Here is a 27,475-nt window from a genome sequence, read left to right on the forward strand (position 1 = left end):
CAGATCACCATGTTTGAAATAACGTTATTGGTTTTCCCCTCTTGAATCAGCTTGCTGCAAGGGCTCCTGTATTTTAGACTTCTTTCTCCATCTCTACCTTAGCAGCTACTTTTCATAGAATCATAGCATAGTTTGGGTTGGAAGAGACTTTCAAAGGCCATCTAGTCCAACCCCCCTGCAATGACCAGGGACATCTTTAACCAGATCACGTTGCTCAGAGCCCCATCCAGCCTGGCCCGGGATGTTTCCAGGGATGGGGTATCCACCACCTCTCTGGGCAACCTGTTCCAGTATTTCACCCCACTCACTGTAAAAAAAAAAAAAGTCTCCCTCATGTCAAACCTGAATCTCCCCTCTTTTACTTGAAAACCATTACCCCTTTTCCTGTCATAACACACCCTTCTGAAAAGTCCATCCCCATCCTTCCTGTAGGCTTCTTTTAAGTACCGAAAGGCCTTCTCTTCTCCAGGCTGAACAACATCAACTCTCTCAGCCTGTCCTCATAGGAGAGGTGTTCCAGCCCTCTGATCATCTTGGTGGCCTCCTCTGGCCCCTCTCCAACAGGTCCATGTCTTTCCTGTACTTTTATGATATTCCCCTGTGCTTAACAGGCAAGACACAGTGCTAGATGACGGGCTTGGACGAATAACAGAGCCAATGCTCTCTGCATATTTTAAAGTGCTGCTGGTGGTTTAGCAGCTGGGGTCCCATCATTGCACTATCACCAAGTTGCCTTGAAGTGCCTTTTCCGCTGAGGCAATCGGATACTATGCGATGTGTCCTGCTGTTCAGATCTGCCTGAAGATTAATGGCATAAATTATCCACAGCATGATAGTGACAGAATACTTCTAGCTTCCAAACATTTGGTTGTCATATCACATCTGACAGTTGGTGATTTCAGTGCACTATGCGGTCCAACAAAATCAAACAGCACACTTGGCTTTTTTGCACGATTTTCACAGTAAAATTGAGTATAAGTTTTGTTTTTCTTGGAATATTGACATTTTAATAATTATTTAACCACAACAAGTGTCCAGCAAAATGCCAGAACCCCTGTAGATATAAATCAAAAGGATAGGTCATCTTCCTCCAACCCTTTTCTTGCAATGTGCACATTCACTCTGTAGGAGTGTTTCATATAAATGTGTTTCCTATTGTGGAGAAGCAATGTGACAGCCTCCCTTTATCTGACTGCCTGTCAGATATACTCTCAGATATTTATTAAAAATTGCTGAAAGGAGATGGTGTCCTTGGAGAAGAAAAAAAATCATCCTGATATCAGAAGGATTTTAAGGTGATACATCACCAATTACATTAATCATTTTTTGAACAACAATAAAAGATGTGTCAGTCTTAAGGATTCCTATAAAATGTGCAGTTAGTTCAGTGACATACAAAAGCAAGGGGTTCGTGTCCTAGGTGGATGGCTGTGAATCTTTATTTTGTCTTGCTTTTTCTTCTAACACTGAGAAGTAGTTGTTATTCTCTGTTATTCTTAAAACATAATCTTAAGCTAGTATTGGCCTCGGAGTTTTTCTCCTTGCAGAACATTTTTTAAAGCCACAAGAATAAACTCAACAAAAATTCAGTTGTTTCACTCAGAGCTGTCTAATAACTTCACTTTGAACAGATCTCAAAAAGTTCTTCCGTAATGCAGGATAAATAAAATAAAAGGAGCCTTTTTGATTATTCAGTGCAGTCACTCTTCCTGCAAATAATTATAAAATATTAACCCTTTCAAAAACTTACCAAAATCTATTTACTACAACTGAAGTTTCTTTAACTCACTATTTCAATTTTAAAGGCCGTGCCAGCATCCCAGTGTTCATTGCCAGCATTTCTCCTTGTGTTTAAGTAGCTTTTTTTCCTCACCTTGGTACCTGTGCCTCAGGTATCCTTTGAAATAACAACCAGATTCCTCTCAGGTTTCATTTCACTCCATGGCATATAAGAAAGGCTCTGTTAGTCTCATTTTGAACTATAGTTCAGTTCTATTGTACTACTTCCTGTATCAGCCTTTCTCCTGTGCAACTGATCTAAGTTCACATTCTAATTTGATTATGGGTGACCATAACAGCAGAGTCTTCTGGACATGATTTGACTGTGGAATGCTTTTGGTCTTCATATGTGATTGCATAAGAAATAAGGATAAAGAAATGTTTGCAGCCTCTTTTTAGTGTTGGTCATGTCTTGCAGGACACTGTAGTTGCCATTCCCATTTCCCTTTGGTGGGGTTAGTGCCCTATTGTTGATGATTTATTTCACATTTGCAAATGGTATCACAGAAAAGTCTTAGTTAAACTAATTTCCTTCTCAGTTCACTAATAACATACCTTCAGAACAATGCATTTCACCATATTTCAAAGCTTTCTTCATGGCTAAGCTGCTAGAATGAGCTGTACTGCCTGTACCTGGCATTTGCACTTGAGCTGGATGAGGGAAGGTCAAGTTTAGAGTAGGACTGAACTGCTTTACCAGATTGATTCTATGATCATTGAGAAGTTACATATCCACTTTTATGTCTTTACTAGATGCTAATGATCTTTGACTTTCGCAGAAGAAAGCTATTAAATTACTAATGCTGCAGATTTGATAGGAGATTGTCCCACCATTTTTCATAACAAGGTCACACTTCTGGTCTCGGGTTTTTGGTTTCTTGTTTCCGTGCTATACCTGCCCATAAACAGCCTCCATGTGCAGACAGTTAGGAACCAGACTATTTGCTTTTCTAAACATTCTCATTAATGTGCTGTATACAAAAAAGCGGGAAAGGAATTAGGGCAGTAAGTACCAAAGTATCCTGTTGTTTTTGTTTGAACCGATGCTCAGGCACATAGAGAATATCATTCCAGTTGAAATGATGTTGCACACACTTTTCTTACTGTACTACCTTGTCTTGTCTGCACTGTCATGTCATGCCCCTGGATAAGCTTAATAACTCCTGAAAGAGAAAGGTGATTTTGTCTCTGATGAGGAATACAGACACCTCTTTGAGCACAGCTACAATAACCATCTCTCAGGGTCTCATGCTGCTTAAAATTCAGATTCATCTTTCTCATGTAATATTCATGTAAGTATTCCCCGGCATTAATCAAAGCTCATCTCTCTTCTTGGTACACCCAGACCCTTGGCTTGATATGAGTCAACTATATTGTTTTGTCTGAGTAATGCTTTCAACTGGCTGTGTAATAATCCTTTATTATAAAATCTGAATCATAGAAGATCTGGATTGGGAACTAGTTCCAACTCCCCTGCCATGGGCAGGGACACCTTCCACGAGACCAGGTTGCTCAAAGTTCTGTCCAGCCTGCCCTTGAACACTTCCAGGGATGAGTCATCCACAGCTTCTCTGGACAGCCTGTTCCGGTGCCTCACCACCCTCGTGGTGTAGAATTTCTTCCTTATATCTATTTAAATCTACCTTCTTTCAGTTTAAAGCCATTAGCCCTTGTTCTATCACTACATGCCCTTGTAAAAATCCATCTCCAGCTTTCCTGTAGGCCTCCTTTAGGTACTGGAAGGTTTCCCCAGAGCCTTCTCCAGGCTGAACAACCCCAACTCTCAGCCTGTCTTTAAAGGAGAGAGGCTCCAGCCTTTTTATCATCTTCATCACCTTCCTATGGCCTCACTCAAACAGGTCCATGTCCTTCTTATGTTGGGTCCCCTGAGCTGGATGCAGCACTCCACATGGGGTCTCATGACAGTGGAGCAGAGAGGGAGAATCACCTTCCTTGACCTGCTGGTCCAGCTTCTTTTGATGCAGCCCAGAACACGGTTGGCTTTCTGGGCTGCAAGTGCATATTGTCAGCTCGTGTTGAGTTTCTCAACAACAAACACTCTCAAGGCCTTTTCCTCAGGGCTGCTCTTGATCCATTTTCTGCCCAGACTGTATTTGTGCTTGAGATTGCCCTGATCCATGTGCAGGACATGGCACTTGGCCTTGTTGAACTTCATGAGGTTCACATGGGCCCAACTCTCAAACTTGTCCAGGTCCCCCTGGATGTCAGCCCTTCCCTCCAGTGTGTCAACTGCACCACACAGCTTGGTGTTGTCAGCAAACTTGCTGAGGGGTCACTCAGTCCCACTGTCCATGTTGTTAAGATGTTAAGCAGCCCCGGTACCAGTACCAACCCTCGAGGAATGCCACTTGTCACTAGTCTCCACTTGAACATCAAGCTGTTGACTGCAGCTCTTGGAGTGTGACCATCCAGCCAATTACTTATCTACCAAGTTGTCCATCTGTCAGATCCATGTCTCTCCAATTTAGAGACAAGGATGTCATGTGGGACAGTGTCATATGCTTTGCATAAGTCCAGGTAGATGAATGTCAGTTGCTCTTCCCTTATATACCAACAGTGTAACTGCATTGTAGAAGGCCACAAAATTTGTCAGGCAGAATTTACGCTTAGTGAAGCAGTGCTGGCTGTCACCTATCACCTCCTTATTTTTCATGTGCCTTAGCGGAGTTCCCAGGAGGATCTGCTCCATGATCTTACTGGGCACAGAGGTGAGTCTGACCGGCCTTCAGTTCCCCAGGTCTTCCTGATACATGATACAGAAATACTATGGTTTTGTTTCTGGCTCATTCTTTTTCACTTCTGAATTATTTCCTTAGATCTTCTGGTAGTTCCATGTATCCTGGAGTTTATTCCACTCCTGTCTTCCATGGAGTTTGGGTGTAACTCCTTCCAGCTATCTGTCCTTTCAGTGGAACGTTTTCTGCTCCAGTCTTTTCAGTTTCATTTAATATCTCAAATCTTAATTAAATACAATGACAAGAACTGAAACGTAAGCTTATGCCTGGGTTCTCCCGCAGGGTGACATTGCCATCAGAGATGCAAGAACCAACTGGGTTCTCTTCTCAGTTGGTATGCCATGTTGATTTCTTACTGTTTCAGTTTGCCTCTATTCATTACCATCTTTACCTTCCTGTTGCTTAGGTAAAGGGGTTATTGTGTTATCTTAGCAGAAGTCAGATGTGCTGTGTTTTGTGAAATGGAACTCAGTTCCTGGTGAGGTTCCTGTGTAAATGCGCTCCACACAATCTTCAGATCAAACTGTGGAGCCATAGTACACCCTGATTCATTCTTTAAATGTGAGCAAGTCTGTTCAGATCCTTTCCCATCATCAGGCTGTGTTTTCTGAGGATGCAATCTGTTTACAGTCCATATACTCTGCATACTAAGCACTCTTCAGATACCTTTAATTAGGCATTCACCCTGAGTCAACTGACACACTCAGGCTGTGTCAGATGTACCTCCACTCCCTGGAGGACAGTGTGCAAAATGTGTAACTTGTTTTGTTCATAGTCTTAAACCTGCTCAAGTCGTTGTTCAGGATCACCCGAAGGAAAAGCTTCACTTGTGTTTACACTCATCCTCTACCTCGTAGTCAATTCCATGGGCATTTCCTCCTTGCCCTCGTTTGCTCAGCGCTGCAGTAGGAGCTTGTGGGTTACCAGTTCAGCTCTTTGTTGGAGTGCGGGGGGTTGCTGGCCCTCCCATCGTGTCTAACTTCAGCTGTTGATTTCTTAGGCAGTTCCTTTTTATATTTGGTGTGTCTGACTGGTCTACTGTCTTTTGTCAGATGTGCCCAGAGGCTGATAAAAGAAGTTGTTAGACTTCCTTCACATTATTTGGCTCCTGGTTTTGCAGGGTCCAGCTGACAAGCTGAGAAATTTATAACTTTGGAATACAGAGCTGAGGTCAAATGAAGAATTCTTCTCAGCTTCTGCTTGTCTATGCTCAGGCTAATATTTCACTCCTACACAGCTCAATATGATCTTAACATCCCATATAGTCAGCACTTTTGTCCTGAATGAATCCAAGGTCCCCATCCAGATCCTCAGCTGCTGGCAATAAACAGCGATTTCTTTTTAGTGCTTTGGCAATTTTGAGTTTATCGAAAGGCTTTCATACCAAGAGTGTGGCAAGTACTAGTGCCCAATGCCCAGTCTTTACAGTGCTATAATGAAGCCTGTTTGCAATGTTCTGTCAGTAGTTTTGCCAATTGCATTGGTATTCAGTTTGTTGTTTCATTTTCCTTTCTGGACTTCCATTTTTTCCTGTGTGGGGAAAGGAATCATAAATGTATTCCCTCTCCCAGGCTGAGGATGCGGTGGGGTTGTGCAGAGGTCAGGTCTAAGCTTGCTCCACAGCAAATGGCACGTGCATGTGTCAGTGTTTCTTCTTGACAGCCCACATTTGCCTGCTGGCTTCTGAATAGCTTTATTATGCATCACCAGTGTGTGACCACTTTTCCAGTCTCACATTGCTGCTTTTCAGTGTTGAGGGGTTACGTAGCAGCTGGCTCCACAGTCTGGCTGGATGCGAATTGGTGGTTGATCTAATAGCACACGTGTGAGTATGGCACTTGAATTGCTGGCAGCCTGTGCCTGCAGCACGGGTGTGCTGACAGTCCCTGCCTCTGTTAAAGTCACTGCTTTGCTCTGGAAATCTCCACGTCCTAAATCATCGCATAAAAGGAGGTGTTCCTTTCTATTTCCTACAGCGTGTAAGTCTTCATTGTGGTGTAAAGTGATTTTATATCCTCGGGCGCCTATACGATGACATTTATTTTCCTCTGTCTGTCACACCACTTTCCACACTATATACTTCTGTATTGTCAGCTGATATTGGCGAAACTATCCCTAAAAAAAATGTTACTGTCTATCTTGGTAGGTACTCTCGGACAGATAGGGGAAATAAAATACTTTATCTCCTAGGATAAAGAAAGAGATCATTTGTGGCCTGTGGAACACAAGGCAGCAGGTGGAGGGGAAGACCATAATATGCCATAAAACTAATATTTCCAATAAGTCTGTTTCATAGTGTCCAGTAGAATAATGAGTTTTACTGTCCAGGTAAATTATTTGGAGATGTTTGTTTCTTTCTCTCAACAGTCCCTCCTGTAAACTGGAGTGGAGCATCCCGCAAACAGTCCAGTGTCTTCAGAGGTCTCAATTCAGTAGTGTAATTATCACTCCGTATGCTTCTTGGTTTCAAATAAAACGTCTGTCATATGGTCTCAGACCCAGCACTTGACAAACAGCTTTATCAGTATTGTTTCAGTATTACTGATATTATTCTGGGTAACAATCTTACTCATCTTTGTCACTTTTCCTCTAATAAGGTAAAAATAATGATTTCATTTTTTTTTTTTTAAAACTCCGTTCTTATTGCTGTAATTGAGCAAGGTTATTTGTCTTGAAAGGCAGCATTCTCTAGTTCTTATCCCTGTGGCCTGCTGTAAAAAAATGTAAAAGTAGGAATTCATGCTAATGCCTTCCGTGCAGGTTGCCAGGTCTTTCCTCCTGATACCACTCAAACTACACATGTTCTAGGGTTTTTTGAGATTTAATCCTTTTACAGAATATGTAAATAGTTTTGTGGGTTTTACGGCGTTTTATTTTTCAGGTAATGAATGCGACGTTATTGAATTGAGAAGAATTTCAGTTCATAATTCATAGCTTCATCAAAATTCTTCCGCTAAAATCTTGCCAAGTTGAAAGAATTAAACAATGCAACTAGCAATAGTAAAAAAAATAAAGCACTGTAAATATTAGTAAGTAATATCAAAATGCTCTGATGTATTTTTTACATTACTTCATGCTCAAACTCTTACATGCTCCATAACTCCCAAAAGATGTAGCTGTTTATGGTACATATTTGAGTGAGATATTTTTATTTTGAATTTAATCAATTTTCTCTCAATATTGAAGCAGTCTTGCTTTAATGAGAAAGTATTTAATGTTGGATGTTTCTGTTTCTCTCTATTTTAAAAATCTTTTTTATAATTGTTTTCAACTTTGTTATGGCAAGCGCTGCAAAATGCATTTCAGAGAGGAGGGCCCGGTTAAGTCAGCAATGGATTCCATCTGTGTTGACGTTGGCTGCACAGCCTAGCCCGCCTCAGCTGTATGGAGTAACTGGTGCTCCAGCAGGGTCGAATTCAGACAAGCACCATTTGTGTTTCATTTCCGTTTTTCTTTCTTTCTGAATAACATTTTGTCTAAAAACAAGGATTTTTCCCTCCCCCTGATCTTTATTGGAACCTCTTATTTGTTTCTGGATAAAAGATAGCTTTGAGCATTGGTGCTGTGTCAAGTCAAGATTGGAATGACCCTCAGGATGGGTATTTCCTGGGTGAATTAGGTTTAATAACTGTAAGAATTTCATATATCGTATGTACACCTGATGAGGAAAACAGTTGAAGACTAGACCAAGATATTAATATATCTGTCTTATGAAAGGGTTGGTATGAATCTACACTGCCCCAGGAAAAAACCTTGACCCTAACTCACTTGAGCAAGGCTCTACTCACTTGCATGAAGGGAGAAAATACAAACTCTTTGGAGGCAGCTCTCCCTATTGTATCTAGCAGTTCAGGCCACATAGAGCTGATGTATGCAGGTGTGTAACATGTAGTATTTTTTAATGTCCCTTACGCCTATTGTGCAGCAGCAACTAACCTGGGAAAGATTCATTTATTTTGTGATGATGTGCATATTTGCAGTTTGGGATTTTTTCAGCAGAATCACAGGGATATTATGCTAAAAGTCATATTTATTCATTATTTTTTTTCTTTGACAGATAATTTCTCTAACAAAACTGGTCTGTGTGGCAAACTCATTTGGTTCACCTTGTAGATACCAGTAATTGCCATTTCTTATCTGTAATTGAATGTGACATACGAAGTTGGCTGTATCATTTGATATAGAGGTAATATTAGTGTAAATCTCAACTTGGTGAAGAATTTTTATGTCTGGCTTTACTCAGTGCACAAAGGGAAGTCAGTGCTGGATGAGCTGAAGGGCAGGTTTATTCACTAGCTCCTCGCCTGCCTGCACATCAGGAATTCACAAGCTCTTACCTGCAAAGTGGAATAACCTTCTCAAAATGAATTTATATACAGAGCATAGTAAGGGTGGGACTTGTCTTGCTGATGTTGTTAAGAATTAGATGTCTGGCATAGGTGTGTAATCAGTAATGAAATTTGGAGATGTCTGGCTTTGAAACAAGCAAAGATGAATCCAGCCCTGAAAGTGCCCACAGAAGTAATTTCATTACAGCTAATGCCACATGTTATTAAAGCTCAGGTTCCTCCTGGGTAACTTTAGGTCTATAGCAAAAGAGGAGTCTGGCACTGTGGCTTCATCTATATTATGTGGAAGAAGGCTCTATGCCTCTACTAGACTGTTCAGCACATTGAATTGCACTCCAGATGTGTCTGCATTGGACCATGAGCAAAGCTCACCCTGACCAGTTTCTTACTTTGGTATATCTGTTCCCCAAGTTTAGACTGGATCAGTCCAATGCAGAAAACACCGTTACATCTCTTTCATTACATGAAAAAAGAGAAAGATGTCTTGTAAAAATGTTACTGCAGAAATGAGACTCTACTTACAAGTTATATTATTGTAATCATACAATAAGCTACTGCTGTTGGAAAAAGTCTTCAGTATTTCCTCCAATATGAAAATATGGAACTAAAACCTCTGGCAAATATGAATGAATTCTATAAAATAAGAGTTGTTTTGGTACTTCCTAAGGAAATAGAACAGTGAAGTCACATGGAAGAAGTCATAGTGTACTACATTTACTTTGTTACTATAACAACATACCAGCAGTGGGTCATTTATAAATTTAAAACAGGTTTCTGTTTAGAAAAGAAGCATTTTAGAATTTGACCTGGTATTTGAAATATAATTGTTTTTTCATGTTCCAAATTTTTCCTTGGTTGTAGCTCAGTTTTGACTATGTAGCGATAGCATTTTAAAAGTTAATATCTATATTTACAATTGAGTTGTCATTGAGGAAACAAATACATTGTGAATATATGATCTAAATTATCTATCCTTGATCTTTGCCAGCCCTGGGTATTTAACTTTTCTAAACTGTCCAATCAAACTGTTGTTTGCTGCTGTAATACAAACTATTTTAGGTGTAATGGTCTTTATTGCTTCAAATCTCAACCCATACTTATTATTGTTTAAGTAATTATAACAGCATATGTAAATCCTGAGATTTAGGCTTGTTTGGCTTCTAAAAGATGCAACCCTGCAGAACACCCATCTAATTCACCCTCCAGAGCCTTGCTTTTAGAGACAGTTGACAGAAGTCCTGATCAGAAAGGCAGCCATTGGTTTATAAGGCTGACAACATTAGCACTGATCATGAGCAGATGTTCTGACCATGTTTATTTTAACACCACGTTGGTCTGTAATCACTTTTTTTTTTTCCTTCATTTAGCCACCAGATAATGGGCCTCCACCATTACCAACGTCTTCCCTTCCCGAAGGCTATTATGAAGAGGCAGTACCGCTTAGTCCTGGGAAGGCTCCTGAGTACATCACTTCCAGTGAGTAATATATATTCAGACCAGTTTCTGAGCAGTTGGTAGTTCCAGTGTCCTACAGCTTTTTTAGTATCTGGCAGCTGCATCTCTCTTAGTGCTGTGGTGATGTGTTGGGGCCATGCATTGATTTGGTTTGCAGAACTGTTTTGACGTGCACAAACTGGGCTCCCTCTAAAGAAAACTAAACATGGAGCTCCAGTTAGGTGCGCTTAAACATGTTTCAGCTGCTGTTGGAAACAGAGGGTCCAAATCAGCCACTAGTCTTTTGGACAGCTTTGAACCATGAAGGTGGTGGGGGCACTGGACCTGGAGTTCCAGAGTTAAGTGTTGTCCAGAATAAATCCCTCTAAACTGGCAATACTGGAAATGTAGAGGTCTCAGAAGCTGGCGCTGATCCACAGATCTACATATGTGCCTCTATTCCACTGAATTACTTACTAAAGCAGACAAATAAAAAGAAAAATGTAATTATTGAAAATATGTGATTTGCAGCATTTGTGATGAGACGTAGATAGGGATAAATCAGTCATACTGGCAGATCAAACAGGTCATGTTTGATGCACATAATAGTATTTTTGTGAGTAATCTTTTAGTGCAAAAGGCAGAGGGCTGCCTTCTGACGGGTGACCAGAATGCCCTTCTGCAACACACAAATACTCTTTCTCACATCCAAATACTTAAGCAAAGACCTGTGCACTTAAGTGGAGCTGTGCAGAGACCACGCTGGATAACTGCTGAAATGACTGCTGTGAGCATTTACACAGGGTCAGTCAGCAGGACGTTATGTACTAAAAAATTGCAAAGATTTTCCTTTTCGCTGCTTTTTTATTGGCTGGGGTAATTTATGACTTGTGTATGGCTGATTTATAACAAATTGTTATTTTCTATGGCCCAAAGATTAAAGGCATATCTTTCCTCATTTTATAGTAATTTTTATTATTTGAACCAGAACAAATGAATAAAATGATGTCTCGGTTCTTAACACACATGCAAAGGAGTCACCTTAGAACATCAATTATTCATTTCTACACTGCACAAATGTGGGTTATCTGGCAGCTCTTAATTTACCGAAGAAAATCAAGCTAAGAAAGAGTTTCATATACTGTAAAGCAAATGAAGGAATATACAGTCTCAGCAGAGCAGCAGAATCACTCCTCATTTCCTCCCTCGCAATGCTGCAGGGTGGTCCTGCTACACCCTGTAATCTGGTGAACTGCTGATTTGTGTTTTGTCATTAAACAAGAGCCACAGTCAGGCAGAAAAATGTTAATAGTACAAATATTAATAGCACTGCTAAAGGATTGCCTAGGGAAAAAAAAGGAGACAAAATATGAAACTGATCTCTTCTTGTACTTAACCATCCAAATCCATAAAAATATTTAGGCTATCAGCCTTAAAAGTTCATTAATAATTCCTTAATGTAAGTATATATATACAGACATTTAAAACTCTGTTAGTGTAACTTATCATCTCACTGTGATTTTGCTATGTTTTCTTATGTCCTGACATCCTTATCATCTCTTTTAATTTATGTTAAAAGTATTCTGCTCTTCATAATAAAGTTGATTTTAAATTCAATATGCCATTAGTAATATATCTTCAATCAAGCAAAACTTCTACTAAATCCAGTTGTGTGGTAATTAAAATAAGCTACCAAAGCAGTATATTAACTAAAGATGTAACCTTAGCTGTTGAGACTGCTTGAGATGAAGAAGACCATAATAAAGATGTGCAAGGATAAACTGTTAAACAACTGTTGGGATTGTTACCGTCAGTAAATATGCTTACGGAATATTTTTGTAATGTCAGTAATAGCAAGGAGGCTTACATACCATGTGTCCTATCTGTAAAGGCAAACAGAAACTGAAGAAAATTGTAGAATAGATACCATGAAAATGAAATATCTCTTAACTTCCTGAAGTCCCTGTAGTTGTTTGTAAGCAAACACTGGCATGTAGATGAAAACAAGACTGTATATGCCTTGTCTGGTAATGCTTTCTCTCTTTCTTAAAAGCTACTGGTCTGTACCGTATGCCTAAATAACACACAGACTGATCTTTGGGATACAACATTACAAATAATGGGGAAAGTCTGCTTTGATTTTCATCCCTTAAAGTGGAAAATTTTGGTGAAGATAAGGGTGAAAATCCAATGTCAAAAGAAGCTAGAATAATCAGAAAATGCAGAAGATGAACAAAAAAAAGGTAGATTAGCAGCACTGGAACATGTTGGATCAGTGCATCTGAAGTCTGTGAGACTTTAGTAGATTTAATAAAACCACTTTATTTTGGAGAGATGTTTTTCACTTTTTCTATGCATGCTAGTTTGTGTCTCAGAGCCTAAAAGCCTTGCTTTGGATGTGATACAGCAGTTTGGAGAAACAAAGAATAGAAGCAGGATGTGGCAAAGAGCGGGAAGGCTTCAGCCAGATGACATGAGTACTCCAAGGTGGTCACCCTTCCTGGTGTGAGTCACACAGCAAACTCTGCTGGCCAAGAGTCCCACAAATGAAGAAGAGAAACACAGGGAGTACATAATGGGCAGGTTATGGCAACAGGTCCCCAGAGATCCCATCAGAGTGTGTGAGGATGGGAGTCTCAGCAGCTCCTGCTGGCTTTCGTCTTCCTATAAACAGAGATTTGGATGAACCTGCAACTGCCATGCCAGCAGAATCCCTCTGCTGATCATACAACATATTGCTAACATCAAATCTGCACTTGGACTCCTTGTGGGCCTACATGGGAAGTATCTGTAGGACATGTCATGTGCAGAATTTCAATCTGCACTACGAAGTCTCAGTCAGGACTTCCTCCAAGTAATTTTTTAGAAACTGGTGAAACTTGCTGTAAGAAGCATAAGATTGAATGTTGTGAGAAGAGAACAGTGATTTAATCCAGTAGCTTTTCTGAAAAGAAAGTGAGACAGTTGCATGGGCTTTATGGTACAAACAAAAGCAGCACTCTGCTGTGTGACAGAGATGACTGATAATTTTATCCAAAACGGAACCTTCTTTTCTGCAATATGAAGGAGGCCTACAGAGGAAAGAAAAAAACTTGTTAAAACAAAATCTTTTTTTGCATCCTTTTGAGTGGTACACTTAAAAATGCAGATGGGAAAGGCATATTTGGTAGACCATCCTCTGGCTGAAGTGTTTGACTTTGCCATGCAAACATCCCTTCTTCAGTGTGTACTCATAATGCAGAAAAATGACACGGTTCCATTCTCTTGGGAAGATTATATTTGAGGAGTGTCCCTCCCATACATTCATGTTTCAAGATGGTCTGCCGGAAATGAACCCCCAGAAACTCTTACATTGAGCAGGTCATTTCTTAATTTTGAAGGAACTAAATCTTATTAGTAATTAGACAGAATAATTCTACTAGAATAATATTTCCATATCTCACTGTAGAGTAGTGACTTCTTACTTCTTCTTACCTTAGAAAAAAAAAGTTTCAGAATGATATTATTGCCAAAACTGGAACAAAATCAGAAATGAGGTAAAAGAATATTGTAGAAAGGGAGCAGACATCAAGGAGAACATTGTGACAGTGGTATAGCAGCAACAGAGATCATTACTGTAGAGGTTTTGATTGCAGGGTGACAATAAAACCATGCCAGATGTATTGTTAACCCCCGCTCCAGCCCCTCCCTCTCCCCCCTTCCCACTAAGGACAGGCTATTGGGAGGGAAAGAAAGACAGAGTGAAGAGAGTTGGAAAAATTAACAATGTTTTACTAATGCTACTGATAAGAATAGAGAAAATAATACAAAATATACAAAACCCATCTTGAAAGTCCCAGCAACTGCAGAACCTGCACCCAAAGTCCTCGGTTGGACTCTGGAGCCAACCGGAGCTGGATTCAGTCTGTCACTAGGCCTCAGTTCGCAGGGAGGACTAGCAAGGTCCTCTCCTAATGTTGGCCATAAGGAAAAGGGATGAGATCCTCACGATCTTCCACTTTTATATGAAGTATTCATGCGAATGGGATGGAATACTCCATTGGTCAGTTTCTTGGTCACCTGTTTCTTGTTGCCCCTCTTGGGAGAGGTGCATCCATGCTTATCAATAACTTTGCATTCCCTTGCTATGTTTACCAAAACATGTATCCGGTGTTCCAGGAAAAATGCAGCTAATATGAAAGCTTTAGCTGACAGGCAAATTCACTGAAAGAGAAACTTGTTTTTTAACAAAACCAGGACAACTACTAAATTCAAAGAAGGGATGAGGAGGTTATAGGCACCTAAGTATTACTATTTTAAAGGGAAAGATGGACTTAAAAATGAAGTTCCCAGAGAGACAGCAACTTAGGCAGCTTGTCCCTTAGCCCATGCCTTTGGGAGAAGGCCTTCTTGAAGATGCTGGTTTAATGACTAGACCTTACATCTTCATATTTGGTAACACTACATGAATCATTCTGCCTCTGCTTCAAACAGGCTGGCATGCTAATTTGTGTTTGAAACTGGTTGAAGATCTCTCAAACGCTTCCTGGTGTTTCTGTGCGAAATGTGGATAGCCACTCCAAAAGGAGGTTGGAGGGGAGAATGTTTGGTTTGTTTCAGGTTTTGGTGGGTTTTTGTTTAGACTTTTTCTCCTGCTTCACCAGGAGGAAGAGATGGATGAAGTGGCAAGTTCTACCAGATCTTACGCATTCTTTTAAACAAATATGCAAAAATAAGTACTCTGGAATGAATGTTTCCAAATCTATCCGTTTAAACATCTACCATATTTTTTTCCATATTTCTCTTGATTTTTGTAAAGCAAGTGAAAAATTGTAGTGTTTTCCTACTGATAATCATCTGAGGCTTCTACCACTTGTGTGTATGGAGTTGCCCCTAACCAAACACTCCATAGCAGAATTGACCAGGAGACATCAGTTAATTAAAAAAAAAAAAAAGAAAAAAAGTTTCAAGAGCTTCAAATTTTATTTTCCTTCCACTTTGGAATGAACATATACTGTTTTGTAGCCTTTTGTGAAAACACAAATCAGATCAGAGTATCTAGTCTTGGTTCAGAGATGTGAGGTCTGGGTATTTCCCATTCTAACTCTATACACAGTTAGGAGCTGATTTCAAATGAGCTTTCCTGCAATCCACTCTCTTGTCCTCTTCCCAGTTGTCCCAGGTCTCCTTCTTACCTAGCTAAAGCAAAAATATATCAAAGTCTGCTTGAAATATTTAGATGAAATTCCAGCTGTTCAAAATATCCCAATCAATTCTTTGACATGGGAACATGTTCCAGTGGACAATGGGCATGCCTTCAAGTGTTATTATCTGAAGGGCTTTCTAGATGTATACCCACATAAACAAATAAATAAGTATGGATGGTAGAAGAGAGGGTTTTGAGATAATGGCAAATTAGTTTTGTAGTTGAGAGGACTAGAGCTAGAGCTGACTGCATTGTTGAAAATGAAGGCCTGAACAAAGATTGCTTAATTAAAAAGGAATCTTTCCATTCCATCACTAAACTTGGCACAGGATTAAGCTATTTATGCGAAGCACATAACAATACATTTTTTGCAGAATGCCTTTAAGTCCAGCAGAATCTGTAGTTCAAGGAATAACATTGTCTGTTCAGCGTTACTGATATCATTGCAAGTGCTGTATTTGAGAATTGTATAAAATGTTATGATAGGTAGATAGTGCCTCATAATTCACTCTTGTGGCCTTTGTCATATTCATTATTGTTTCTTGATATTCTGTACTAATATTGACATTTCTGTGCCTACATTTTCTATTATGCAATAGGGTAAGATGAAAATGTTTCTCAGTAAAATAATTACAAAAGATGAAGTTATCTGCAAAATAATATGTTCAAGATAATAAAATACTACTTAAAATTCTGACTATGTATGCCCAGCTCATTCTTTCAATTAAAATTCCCAAGGTGTCAGTACAGGTCTTGTATAAATGTTTGTAATGGAACAGCATCTCTTATTCAATTATCTTATTGTATTGATATTACTAAGCACTGAAACAGTAATTTTTTCATGGCTGACTTTCAAAATTCTTAATTTAAAATGAACACTGTGGAGATTTTCACTTATTTCAGTACACTTCATGGCTAAATGTTTTAACTTGATGCTTTTACGCTTTTCTTAAAGATTATGACTCAGATGCTATGAGCAGCTCTTATGAATCCTACGATGAAGAGGAGGAGGATGGAAAGGGGAAGAAAATGAGACATCAGTGGCCTTCCGAGGAGGCCTCTATGGATCTGGTGAAGGATGCCAAGATCTGTGCCTTCCTTCTTAGAAAGAAACGATTTGGGCAGTGGACCAAACTACTGTGTGTTATCAAAGAAAACAAACTACTGGTAATTTTTTTTTTTTTTATCTAGCTGTGTTTTATTTTTACCTTTCAGATTATGTATTTATTTTTAGGGGAATATGGTTTTTGGAATATGTTCTACACTGAAATTATAAGTGTATCATTTAGCCACCTAGAACTTTTACTTTTATTGCACTTAAAGTCAGGCAGTTCCAAGATATTGGAAAGAAAGTCTGGCCTATTAACTACTAACATATTTCATTTGGAGAAAAATAGTGCTGAAACTGTAAATCCAATCTTTCATTCCCTGTGGACCAAAAATCTCATAGGGAGCTTTGTGTATGAACTGTTGGATCAGGCAGTTGGAGAGAAAAGTCCCTTGTTAGACTGAGAATTCACTTGGCAGCATATGCTGTGGCAGTGTATACACTTTAAACTAAACCTTTGCCATCTGTTCTGCGGTAATTACAGATACAGTATTCACATGATGCACAGCTGCATTATAGAAAGGAAGAAAACAAGTGGATGTATTTGTTCCTTAAACAAATCTGCTACATTTCTTTCTGATCGGAGGCGCCAGTAAAAGATCCCATAAGTCAGTAAATTTTCTGCTCATAGATGTCTTTGCCTTTCCTGAAAAGAAAGCCTAATTGAGGGAAGCACTGATTTCTGTGTCAGTATAAGCGAACTAGTGCTTACTGTAATAAATAAGTTGGGGTCTTGGGCACTCCCTGTCTTCCTATCTGGTGCTTCTAACTATGTAACTAATAATTACTGCAATATCCTGAATGTTAGAAGCTGATTAACAGGTGACAAAACATCTTCTGTAGAACCTCATTATTCTACACAGATACAATTTAGCTTATGATTTCCCTTTCCAAGTACATTTGTGCTTATGGTGGTATAGGATATAATGGGGTATGAAATAGAGATATCTGGGTAAGAGGTTTCTGAAAATATAGTTGGAATTAATTTGCTAGTTTCCAGTGGTTACTGAGGATATAATTTTTGTATTCTCCTCTATTTAAATGTTAAAAAGAATGTTGATTCTGATTCAGTTTTTATTATATTGTTATAGTGCCATTATTCTTTATTCACTTTTTTTACTGTATATCAGGATCATATCAGATTTCAGGACTGTCTGATAAACAGCTTGAAGAAAAGAAAGAAAGAAGCAGATTTTCCTCTGAAGTCACACAATATTTCTTCTACAATTATGTTTGTTCTTGTGTATAGAAATATGTTATTTTTTCTGTTTTATTTCCTTCAGCCACATGTGTGGTCTGAAAAGCCTTTTTTCCTTATAGGGATTGTCTTTCAGTAATTCTGTAATGGGGATTAAGAAAATAAAAATCATAATAGGAGTCTATCGACCAAGGTACACAAGATTGGTTTATTGTTTGAAGGAGGACTTAGACATTTAGCTTATGAGGTATGCAAGTAAAACAAATATGCATATTCTTAGAGGTTAGTAATTGCTTGTGTTATAAATGCAGCTGTCATCATAAACCCAACATATTTTAATTAGAAGTAGACATTTTAGTAGGGAATAATTTTTCACTTGAAGTATTTTAATGTATAAATACTTCAATTTTAGTAAGGTATAATTATAAATAAAATATTTAAATTAATATAAAGGAAATTATATGCTGTCTAGTGCTTCTTAAAGTGACTAATGTTGTATGTTTTCAAGCTCTCATAGCTTGAATACTTAATTTTTTTTAATGTTACAAACCTAAAATTTGTAATCAACCTAGAGAAGCCGAGTTCATGGGCTTTGGAGAGGGCAGGAGGATTATGACTGATTTGCAGAGGCTGGTTTAGAGTGGCTGTATTTGCTCAGCCTAAATTGTAGTGTTTATAACATAATTTTAACAGCTACTGTCTTCCTGACAGTTGTGTCATGACATGAATACTGATGCTGGCATGCAAAAGTTTATGTGCTTTTCTCTGATCACATACATAAGTATATAAAATAACTGGATATTCATATACACAATTAAATGTTTTTCTGGAGTCCAGCACTCTACGACAGCTTTAGGAACCTCAGCTGTACTGATGTTGTACATCTGTAGTGATGTTGTGCAGCTGTACTGAAGATTGGAACAGGGACTTGGTCTGTAGGACAAGTGATGTTAACATGAAACCCTTCTTCTTCAGATCACCAATTCAAACACAGAACAGGTCATCCATGTTCTAGCATGAAATAGCTCTTCATTGACAGCACTTGCTACCGAGGGAAAAAACATTCTGTCAGTCATATACTTTTAGCCAGGAGCTCACAGAGTAAATTAACATGGTGACTGATGCAGTCTTGTGCAGTGACTGATTAAACTGAATTAGTTGAAAAAGTTGCCGTCCTGCTACTCTGCCCCCTTTCCACAGTGTGATTATTTTTCTTACTTATCTGAAAAAGAAGAACAGCTGAGTAAGGCACGTGCCAGTGCCTTTGCAGCTGCGGCTTGTAAGCACTGGCCTAAGTTTCCCTTGATTTGCTGGGCTGTTGCTGTGGGGCAGGGTAAGCATCTGGGCTTTACAGTCATTAACTGTACAAGTTTATTATGCTGCTACATGGGAACAGATATAACTAAATCACCCTCTTCCTACCTGATCAAGGTCAAGATTGAGTCATGAGGATAACGCAGAGAAGCTTAATGCTCTCCATATGTTGTACCTGTCTTGCAATAAAAGATGTCGATTAATGTCAGTCTGGAAGTAATTTTGCTTTATAGAGGAATGAGGAGGAGAAATGCAAAGTTGGCATTGGCTGAACTTGGCGGTATGTGGTAAAGAGGTGCATGAAAAATATTACAAATTTAAAAATGACATTTCTAGATAATAACAGCTTTCCCCCAGGGTTCAGAAAGGTGATACCTAACTTTTGAACTTTCCTTACATTTATTTAGTGTTACAAAAGTTCCAAGGACCAGCAGCCCCAGATGGAGCTACTCCTGAATGACTGCAGTATCACCTACATTCCCAAAGACAGCAAAAAGAAGAAGCATGAGCTGAAAATCTCACACCAAGGAGCGGATGCCCTGGTTCTGGCAGTGCAGAGCAAAGAGCAGGCGGAACAGTGGCTAAAGGTAAGGAGGGATTTCTGACTGTGAGCTTTTCCACCCACAAAGTGCTTCTGTTTCCCGCTCAATTGCTGTTAAAAACTGAGATACAGACAGTGACTTCCAGGCAAATCCAGACCACTTAAATCTCATCTAATTTGGGACTGCAGAAATACAGACTTAATGTTCAGGCCTTGAAGTGGCTTCTTGGGCTACCGGCAGCCGAGTGCTACACAGCTGCTGCTGCTGTGTATGATTTTCACTGCCAATTGCACAATCATCTGGCACCAAGAGGAGAGCTGGCAGATTCCTTTCTGTCTTCATTTCCAGCTTATTCTGCAGCAAGCTTTGGTGGTTAGGGCACACTGGTAGTGAGCTGAAGGTTTGAATTCCCTAAGGTGGAGGGGGCTGGCACCCAGGTGGCTTTTTGGGGTGGTATATATGCATAACTGCCATAGGCTACCCTGCAAAAATGGAGCATATCACCGTCATAGTCACCTAAAGCATCTTCAAGGAGATACCTGTTTGAATTGCTCTGGATGGAGCGGCCTTCAACTTCCTGAAGTAGAATGAAGTTTGCTAATCCTGGTTTTGTGGGAGATCATCTTTTACAGTTTGTTCTGGGAATGCAGACTTCTGAGAAATGGGATTTTGTCATCTTCCACTCCTTTCTGTGCAGTGTCTGCAAATGTGGAAAATCCCATTGCAAGGGCTGCAGCTTTAGATCCTAACCAGATTAGTAGCATTTATGTTGGACTTTGATGGTCTCAAATGTGGAGGTCAGTGAAGTACAGTGGGAAACTACCACCGTGGTTTCAGTAGTTTGTTTTAAGACCTTGACATCCAGCCTTTTAAGTGTATGCAAAAGTATGTCTGCATAAGATTCATCAGGCATTCTCCATGCTGTGCTCTGATCCAACTTTATATGGTACTTATTTTTCTAAGAATATATTGTATTTTTTCAAATACAATCCAATTGAACATGTAGGAATTTCCTGATGGCAGATAGTTTTTCTGCAGAAGAGGGAGACCTAAAATTCAGCTTAAGAGGTATGAGTTCTGCTGTGGGCTAATTTACTAAATGCAAAATTAATCTGTAATTTCCTATTTTGCAATATTTGAATATACCTTTTGGGGGTTTGCAGTTTGTGTGTATTTGGTTTTGATTGCGAGTTTGTGTCTTAGCTTAGAAAATGCCCTCTCTATTGTCTTTTTAAATAGAAGCTAGTCTTAGCCATGTATTTGTTAGGCTTCTTCTAACACCAGTATCTTGTTTTAGGTTTTAAAATCTAGCACCATCCAAGTGTCCCATTAGCTCACCTAGAGTTTCAAAAACACTGATTGGAATGAAAAGAAATTCACAAGTCATATTCTTTTCCAAGGGAATTCCACTGTAATTAGATCATGGTAACTGCACCGTGATTTCCTGTGTTGTTCTAAACTTGGGTTTAGTAATGCTGAATTTGTTGGCATTTCACAGACTTTCATAAAAATTGTTTTCTTTTTGCTTTTTTTTTTCTTTTTTTGAATGGTACGTAGAGCATTCCCCACACAGGCAGACAGAGCAGTGCTACATTTTTGCATATCCCAGATTTTGTACAGTTGCATGTTGAGTTCTCTGTGCTGAGGGTGAGTGGCTGGGCAGCATGTTATCTGCAAAGCATTTGGAGACAGTCTGACAGTACTTTATTTAGTTCTTTCATGCTGCAAAGCTCTCTATTAATAAATCTCTATTAATAAAATTCTTTCAAGTACATGGCAATGCTACCGTACACTCAACTTCCAAATCCTCAGCACTGCCGCGGCACTCTGATCTGTGCAGTACAAATTGCCTATCCGACAGCTAACCAAAAATGGTCTGTGCAGCTCTTGCAGCAGCTCCAACATTTACAAGAAGTATAGCTTTTTGAGAAAGAAGCACTTGTTTTTGTATTTTTAAAAAAGGTAGCAAAATTTAGGGGGGTTTTATTATTATGAAAATAATTATATTTTTGCTGGTTCAAGCCTTACTTAAAATGAACTTCTGAAAGTCATGTGTGGCTTTGTTGAGGAAGTTCCTATACTGAGAAAGAGATCACTGCTTTGTCTTGGAAGAAGTGGTTTGAGTTTTCCCTGCCTGTCACTGAGAGGCACATGATCCTCTGCAGCATTCTGGCACCCATGTGTCATTTTTGTAGTTAATGAAATGGGCAGATTCAGAGAGTAACAATGAGAAAGGTCTCTGCAACGACACTTTTAAATCATAACATGCCTTCTCTGTCAAAGATACTGGACCAATATGTACTAGTGAAGACAGGTTATCACTCAGGAACAATGAGTTCTCATTAATTCATATGTAAGTGTCAAAGCTTTACTCTTGAGCCTGAAAAACTCACAATGGCTTTGGAGGCCAGATTTTCCCATGAAAACTAAACCAGATGATTTTATTTTTAAGTCAGATGTAAATGCTATAAAATACACTTACTTAAGCAAATAATTTTAAAATATCTATTGGAAGACAAGTGCAAAATAAATGCAGAATATCTTAGACCTTTCTTGTAAAGATGACACCAGAAAAGCCAGCTGATAAACCTAGTGCAAACTGCAGTCTAGACTGGAAACCACAGAGGGAGTTTCAGGTTTACCAGCTAACAAATGCTCGATGAAAAAAAGCTGATGTCACCAAAGAGCCTGTCAAGATTTCAGAGCAAGAAGCGTTAACTAGTATAAATCCAGCCTAGAGCTGAGATCATAGCAGTAATATGGTGGGCAACATAAAGTGGTGGAATTTTCCAGACTTGAGTCCTAAAATGTTCCCACAAAAATGTACATGAAAAAATGTATGCAGTTACACACTCTGACCCAAAAATGAGCTTTTTCCATGCGTGCTTGAGTGTATGTGCATCTGTGTGCACTTTTGTGCATTTGTGGTCAAGTAAGGTCTTAAATCTTCCTGTTTGTCTCAGGACATCCAACGAACTGGTTGAAACTACACCTATTTGTCAGCATCCCTTGGAAATGCTAAATTAAAAATAAAAGGACTGCTAAGAACATGATACTACAAGAAGATGCTTGTTTAGTGGCTTCATTCATACAGATGAATGTGTTCTGTGTTCAGGACCTGCAAACTAGGCCACAGAAAACTGCTCTTAATATTAAAAATACATGAATGCCAAGGAAATTAAGTTCTGATGTACCTTCTTGTAGAAGACCAGCAGAAGAATGAAATGATCATGGTGTCTGGACCCAAGGCTTTCTGTTCCTTTTAACATTGCCTCCTGCAAAAAATACGTTTCTGATTTATCATGCACGAGAGGTAATCTATCATTCTGGAGTGCAGGCCTTGATTTTCATTTTTACCTAATGTTATGCACCCTTTGTTAACTTTTCTTCATTTTATGGTGTGCAGACATTTTGCAGCAATCTCTTCAGTTGAGGGTCTGTGAGCAGTGAATGTTTCAGGCACAAGCAGACATACCTGCATCTATCATTTTGACAACGTTCAGTCAGTTCTGAACTTGTTGTAATAAGAGGGATTTGTTCCCCGAAGAGAGAAGAAAATCAGGGTTGTGACTATCCAGTCAAAGACGCTGTAACACTTCTTGTTAGGATGTTAATCTGGTTCTCCTACCCAGTTTCAATCTCTGATAATTGCATGTTGTCTCTTATGAAAGTCTTCAAAAACATCATTTTTTTTTCACTGTGCTGGGCTTAGTGAGGGGAGTCAAGTAACTTCTGGTCTTCAATCTTAATGTAGTTGAGTTTTCCTAAAGAATAAACTAGTGACAGAGCTCTTCTTTTACCAATTTAAATCAGCACAAGTCTGAGCTTGTAACTGTAAACATTGTGTGGCTGGTTTTACTTTCTATGGGAATTTCCAGCTGGAGATCTCAAAACACTTCGAGCATTACTTTCTTGGCTCAAGTAATGTTCCCTAAAGAGGTTATTAGCTCCATTTTGTAGCTGTTGAGTCAAGTGCTGTATGATTGTGCCTTAAAACTGACTGGAAAAAGTGTATTATTTGGGGATGCATACTGAATATAAGTGATTTGCTTATAGTGGTTTTTTTTTAGTTTGTAAGTAACTTCAGGACCATAGTGTCCCAAGATGGTCAGGCTGGGTTCTTGGCACAGCACATCATCACCAGCAGTGAAGGCTTTGCAAACTAAATTAAACCTCCCAGGACTTACACCCCTATTGTCTCAGAGAGATGGTTTGAGATATCTCAGTACAAACCACAGCAAGGTCAGTATGTTTGCATAAGAGCTATTTAGGGCATGATCTGGAGACACAAGAGACTGAGCTGCATGTGAGAGCTTGGCCAGGCTGCGGGACTGCAGCCAGAGTCCTCTGGCAGAGCCCAGGACCCTATCCTGGCTCTGAACCAGAGCGTGTGTGTGTGACTGGCACCATGGAAAACAATGTTATGTTAAAAAAGCAGATGCATATGTAAATTAAAAAAAAAAAAAAAAACAAAAAAAAACAAAAAACAAAACCACCAGTGAATACAGAACCACAAACATCCTGTTTGCTTGTTTTCTCAGGGATAAGTTTTCTTTAAGTTCCTGACTAAAATCACAAATGCAAGCTGTAGCCCATCTCAGAGCAGAACTCAGGAGGACTGAGACTCGGTCCCCTGCTTTCACCACAAGATACTATTCCTCCTCTCTCCTTCTCGCAGCTTTGGGTGGAAAACTATTTAAATCATACCTAGCTCAGATTTATGGCCATAAGTGTGGTCTGGATCTCTGCACTGGCTGGGCTTGGGGATCCAGCTCTCCTTGTATTGGATACCAATGCCCTTGCAGCAGCAATGTCTCCAGCCGCCCTCCCCAGCCACCCTGCGCCTCCTCCTCTGGGCTCTGCCTGATCGAGTGGCCATATATGGCAATAGTCTTCATGGTAATAACGCAGGAGAAATGATACAGAGGTTGTCTTGGTTGAATATGTCAGAAAAGTATTTTTAAGGGGATATACAGACACTAAAGATAGGCTTACTGGCTGCTACTCTGCTAGAATCTCATCCCCACTTTGCTCAAACGGCAGTAAGGCAGAAAGATGAAGCTTTTCAAGCTAAGGCATGCTTGAGAATGACATTTTCCAGTACAGAGGGTAAAAGGTGTTTCTTTTTGGGACTTAGGCTATGATGTGAATAATTTCTGCTTTTCCTCTAATTTATCTAGGTAAACTCCTCAGGGCATTTCTTCTCTGCAAATTGCTAAGAGAGTTTTGGTGCTCTCTTAAGGAGGAAGAGATTGACATTAATGTGTGTTTTGTGTAAGGGTCCAAAAGAGAGAAAATGAGAATTTAGTCATGTCAGAATGATGAAAGTCCCAGAAAGTCAGTACTCCTCCAGCACTGAAAAAGATGTGTTTCAGGAATGAGAAACACTGACTTACGTCTGGAGCCAAACCCTTCTCCTTCTGCTGTGCTGTGCACAAGCAGATTACAGATTTAACATACTCCTGTCTTCAGAGTTAAGCAGCAGAGACGAGACAGAGGACCGATCCTGTCCCATTTATACCAATTCCCATGTTTGCAAAACATGTGGGTAGATGGGTGACGGGAAGTGACTTGGCTGGAGGGATTTCTAGCCTGGTTATGTACAGAAGAGAAGCAAAAGAGCAGTCAGGCCATCAGCTTTCTCCCTAATCACTTTTGAACTCAATCATATTAAAAGTGTGAGCATCTCCTCTGAGTTTCCTGAAAACATGAGCTGAGATGCTGTGATCACATCCCTGGGTTAAGCACAACCTGCAGCCTGAACTCACCCCACAGAATCAACGAGGAGGGAGATCTGCAAGCTCCTCAAATGCAGGAAGACTCAGTCTTATTCCTTATAGAGTCTCAAGGAACCCTCTACAAATTTAGTACTTTTACTCAGAATTTGTTTGGTCTCTGTGTGGCAGGGTCTGGCTAATGAGCAGCTGGCTTTCTGCTTTCACTGCATAGCCTGTGGTTTTTTTTTTCCTGAAGCCTGTATCTTTGAAGGTACCTGGAAAAATCTAATTTGATTCTTTTGACTTTGCAGGTAAAAAGACTAAAAGTAGGGCAAGTAGTCATGGTGCATCATTTAAAATAAGATATAAGAGTTATAGAAATTTGTAGGTGAGTGCAGGTATGAAGGTTTTATAGAGTGCTCGTGTTTCTGTCATAAGACAGTTTTAAAGAGAGAAATATTCCAGACACACCACGTGGCAGAAATTCCACTGACTTCACCCATCACTGTAAATGGCTCGGGGCAGGGACTCTTTCCGGCTTTGTGCCTACAAATATTTCCCCTCTGTTCCTCATGTCACTGCACTCAGTGTGATAAACTGGTGTATACCCTGATCTAGCTGGGGATTCAAGACTTTTCTGTAACATAAATAAGCAATAATAACACACTTAGGTCTACACAAGCTTTTTGCAGGTCTGCAGTTGAGGCAGTTCTGAAGTCCGCTAATTGTAACACTGTAATGGTAATTGTGGTATTTAAAATTCTTGTGATGGAATAACAGAAGATTACATTGAATGTATTTAGTTTTGAGGCTATCCAAAGAAAGGAAAGGTCTTTGGTTTTCTGATTACGTTTGCGTATATATTTTAAATATTTGAATACGTAGTCTGTTTATGATCTCAGTTTGATTTTCCTGGCAGGTCACCCTGTGTATGTGTATATGTAATGTACAAAGACATTTGTGGTAAGGGAAAGAGAATTATTTCCCTTTTCTATTGTGTGGGAAAACTTAAACTATTAACGGAGTATGTGCCATTACAAAGTATTCTCAGTACAGCCTTCCAGATTATGCCATTTTGTTAAAAATTACACATTTGGGAATTCCTTTTATTTGCTTTCTAGTTTTGGAGCCATTGAGGTACAATTATTCATATATTCACACATTTCATTGCAACGGATAAAAGTTCGCTGACCTCCTTTCCCCACTCTCACAACTATTTTCTAATGAAAATAGTGATCATTTCGTATGACTCCAGGATATGGAACATAGAAAAAATTGACAAAAATGCCAAGTCTTGTGATTAAAATTATGCAAGTTGGCAACACTGTTGGAAAGTTTTATCCTTAAAATTTTGACTTAAAGCTATAAGCATGTGAAAACCACATTTACAATGGCAGCTGTCTGCAAACGTAATTACAGAGAGTGCATCCAGGCAACCATTACATATCAAAAGACATTTCATCTTGATGAGCTGTAGAAGTATGAGTTTTATGCTGTGCATTGAACACAATTATATTGCACATAGAAGGTGATGAGCAAGGCTTTGCTAGTGAGCCCCATGAACCCGAATGAAGTGTTGGATCCTTGAATGTGCATTTAATTCTGATCTTGCCATGAACTTCCACTTGATAATGTGTCATTTTTTTAAATAAAAATTTAATTACAATGCAATTAAACACTTTAGCTTCTCCTTAAATATGTGAGGTATGATAAGAACCGGATTTACTTGAGTGTGTGACTTTGCACATACTATTCAGTTAATGCTGCCAAATCTTTTCCCTCTGTTCTGTCTGTAACTCCCATTACTATCTGCCTGTGCCAAAATGAACTGTGTGGTGCGAGCAGATGCTGAAAACATGAGCCATTGAATCAGGGTCATGCAGGAGACAGAAATGAATGTTCTCAGAAACTGTACAGACACATTTCTGTAGGAAGAAAACAGTGGTGTATTTACACCAAACTGAAGACCAGCAAGTGAAAGGAAAACAGCATACTTAAAAAACATTTCTTATGATTTTGGGGAATTTACGGATACATTTAACTTTAAGGTGCAAGTGCTCTGCAACAGATATATCTAAATTTTGTGTTATAAA

General features: G+C 39.3%; 1 protein-coding gene across 5 annotated transcripts in view; it reads left to right on the top strand.

Annotated features, from left to right (window-relative positions):
- AFAP1 (actin filament associated protein 1) overlaps positions 1–27,475 on the top strand; it is a 120,346-nt gene that overhangs the window by 62,724 nt on the left and 30,147 nt on the right. For all 5 annotated transcript variants that reach the window (XM_065836084.2, XM_065836085.2, XM_071808546.1 and 2 more), the window contains 3 exons: positions 10,252–10,360; positions 16,459–16,670; positions 19,531–19,710. In XM_065836084.2, coding sequence (XP_065692156.1) covers positions 10,252–10,360; positions 16,459–16,670; positions 19,531–19,710 — 501 coding nt within the window. The remainder of the gene's footprint in view (positions 1–10,251; positions 10,361–16,458; positions 16,671–19,530; positions 19,711–27,475) is intronic.

The sequence above is a fragment of the Patagioenas fasciata genome, chromosome 4 (assembly GCF_037038585.1).
Source record: "Patagioenas fasciata isolate bPatFas1 chromosome 4, bPatFas1.hap1, whole genome shotgun sequence".
NCBI lineage: Eukaryota > Metazoa > Chordata > Aves > Columbiformes > Columbidae > Patagioenas > Patagioenas fasciata.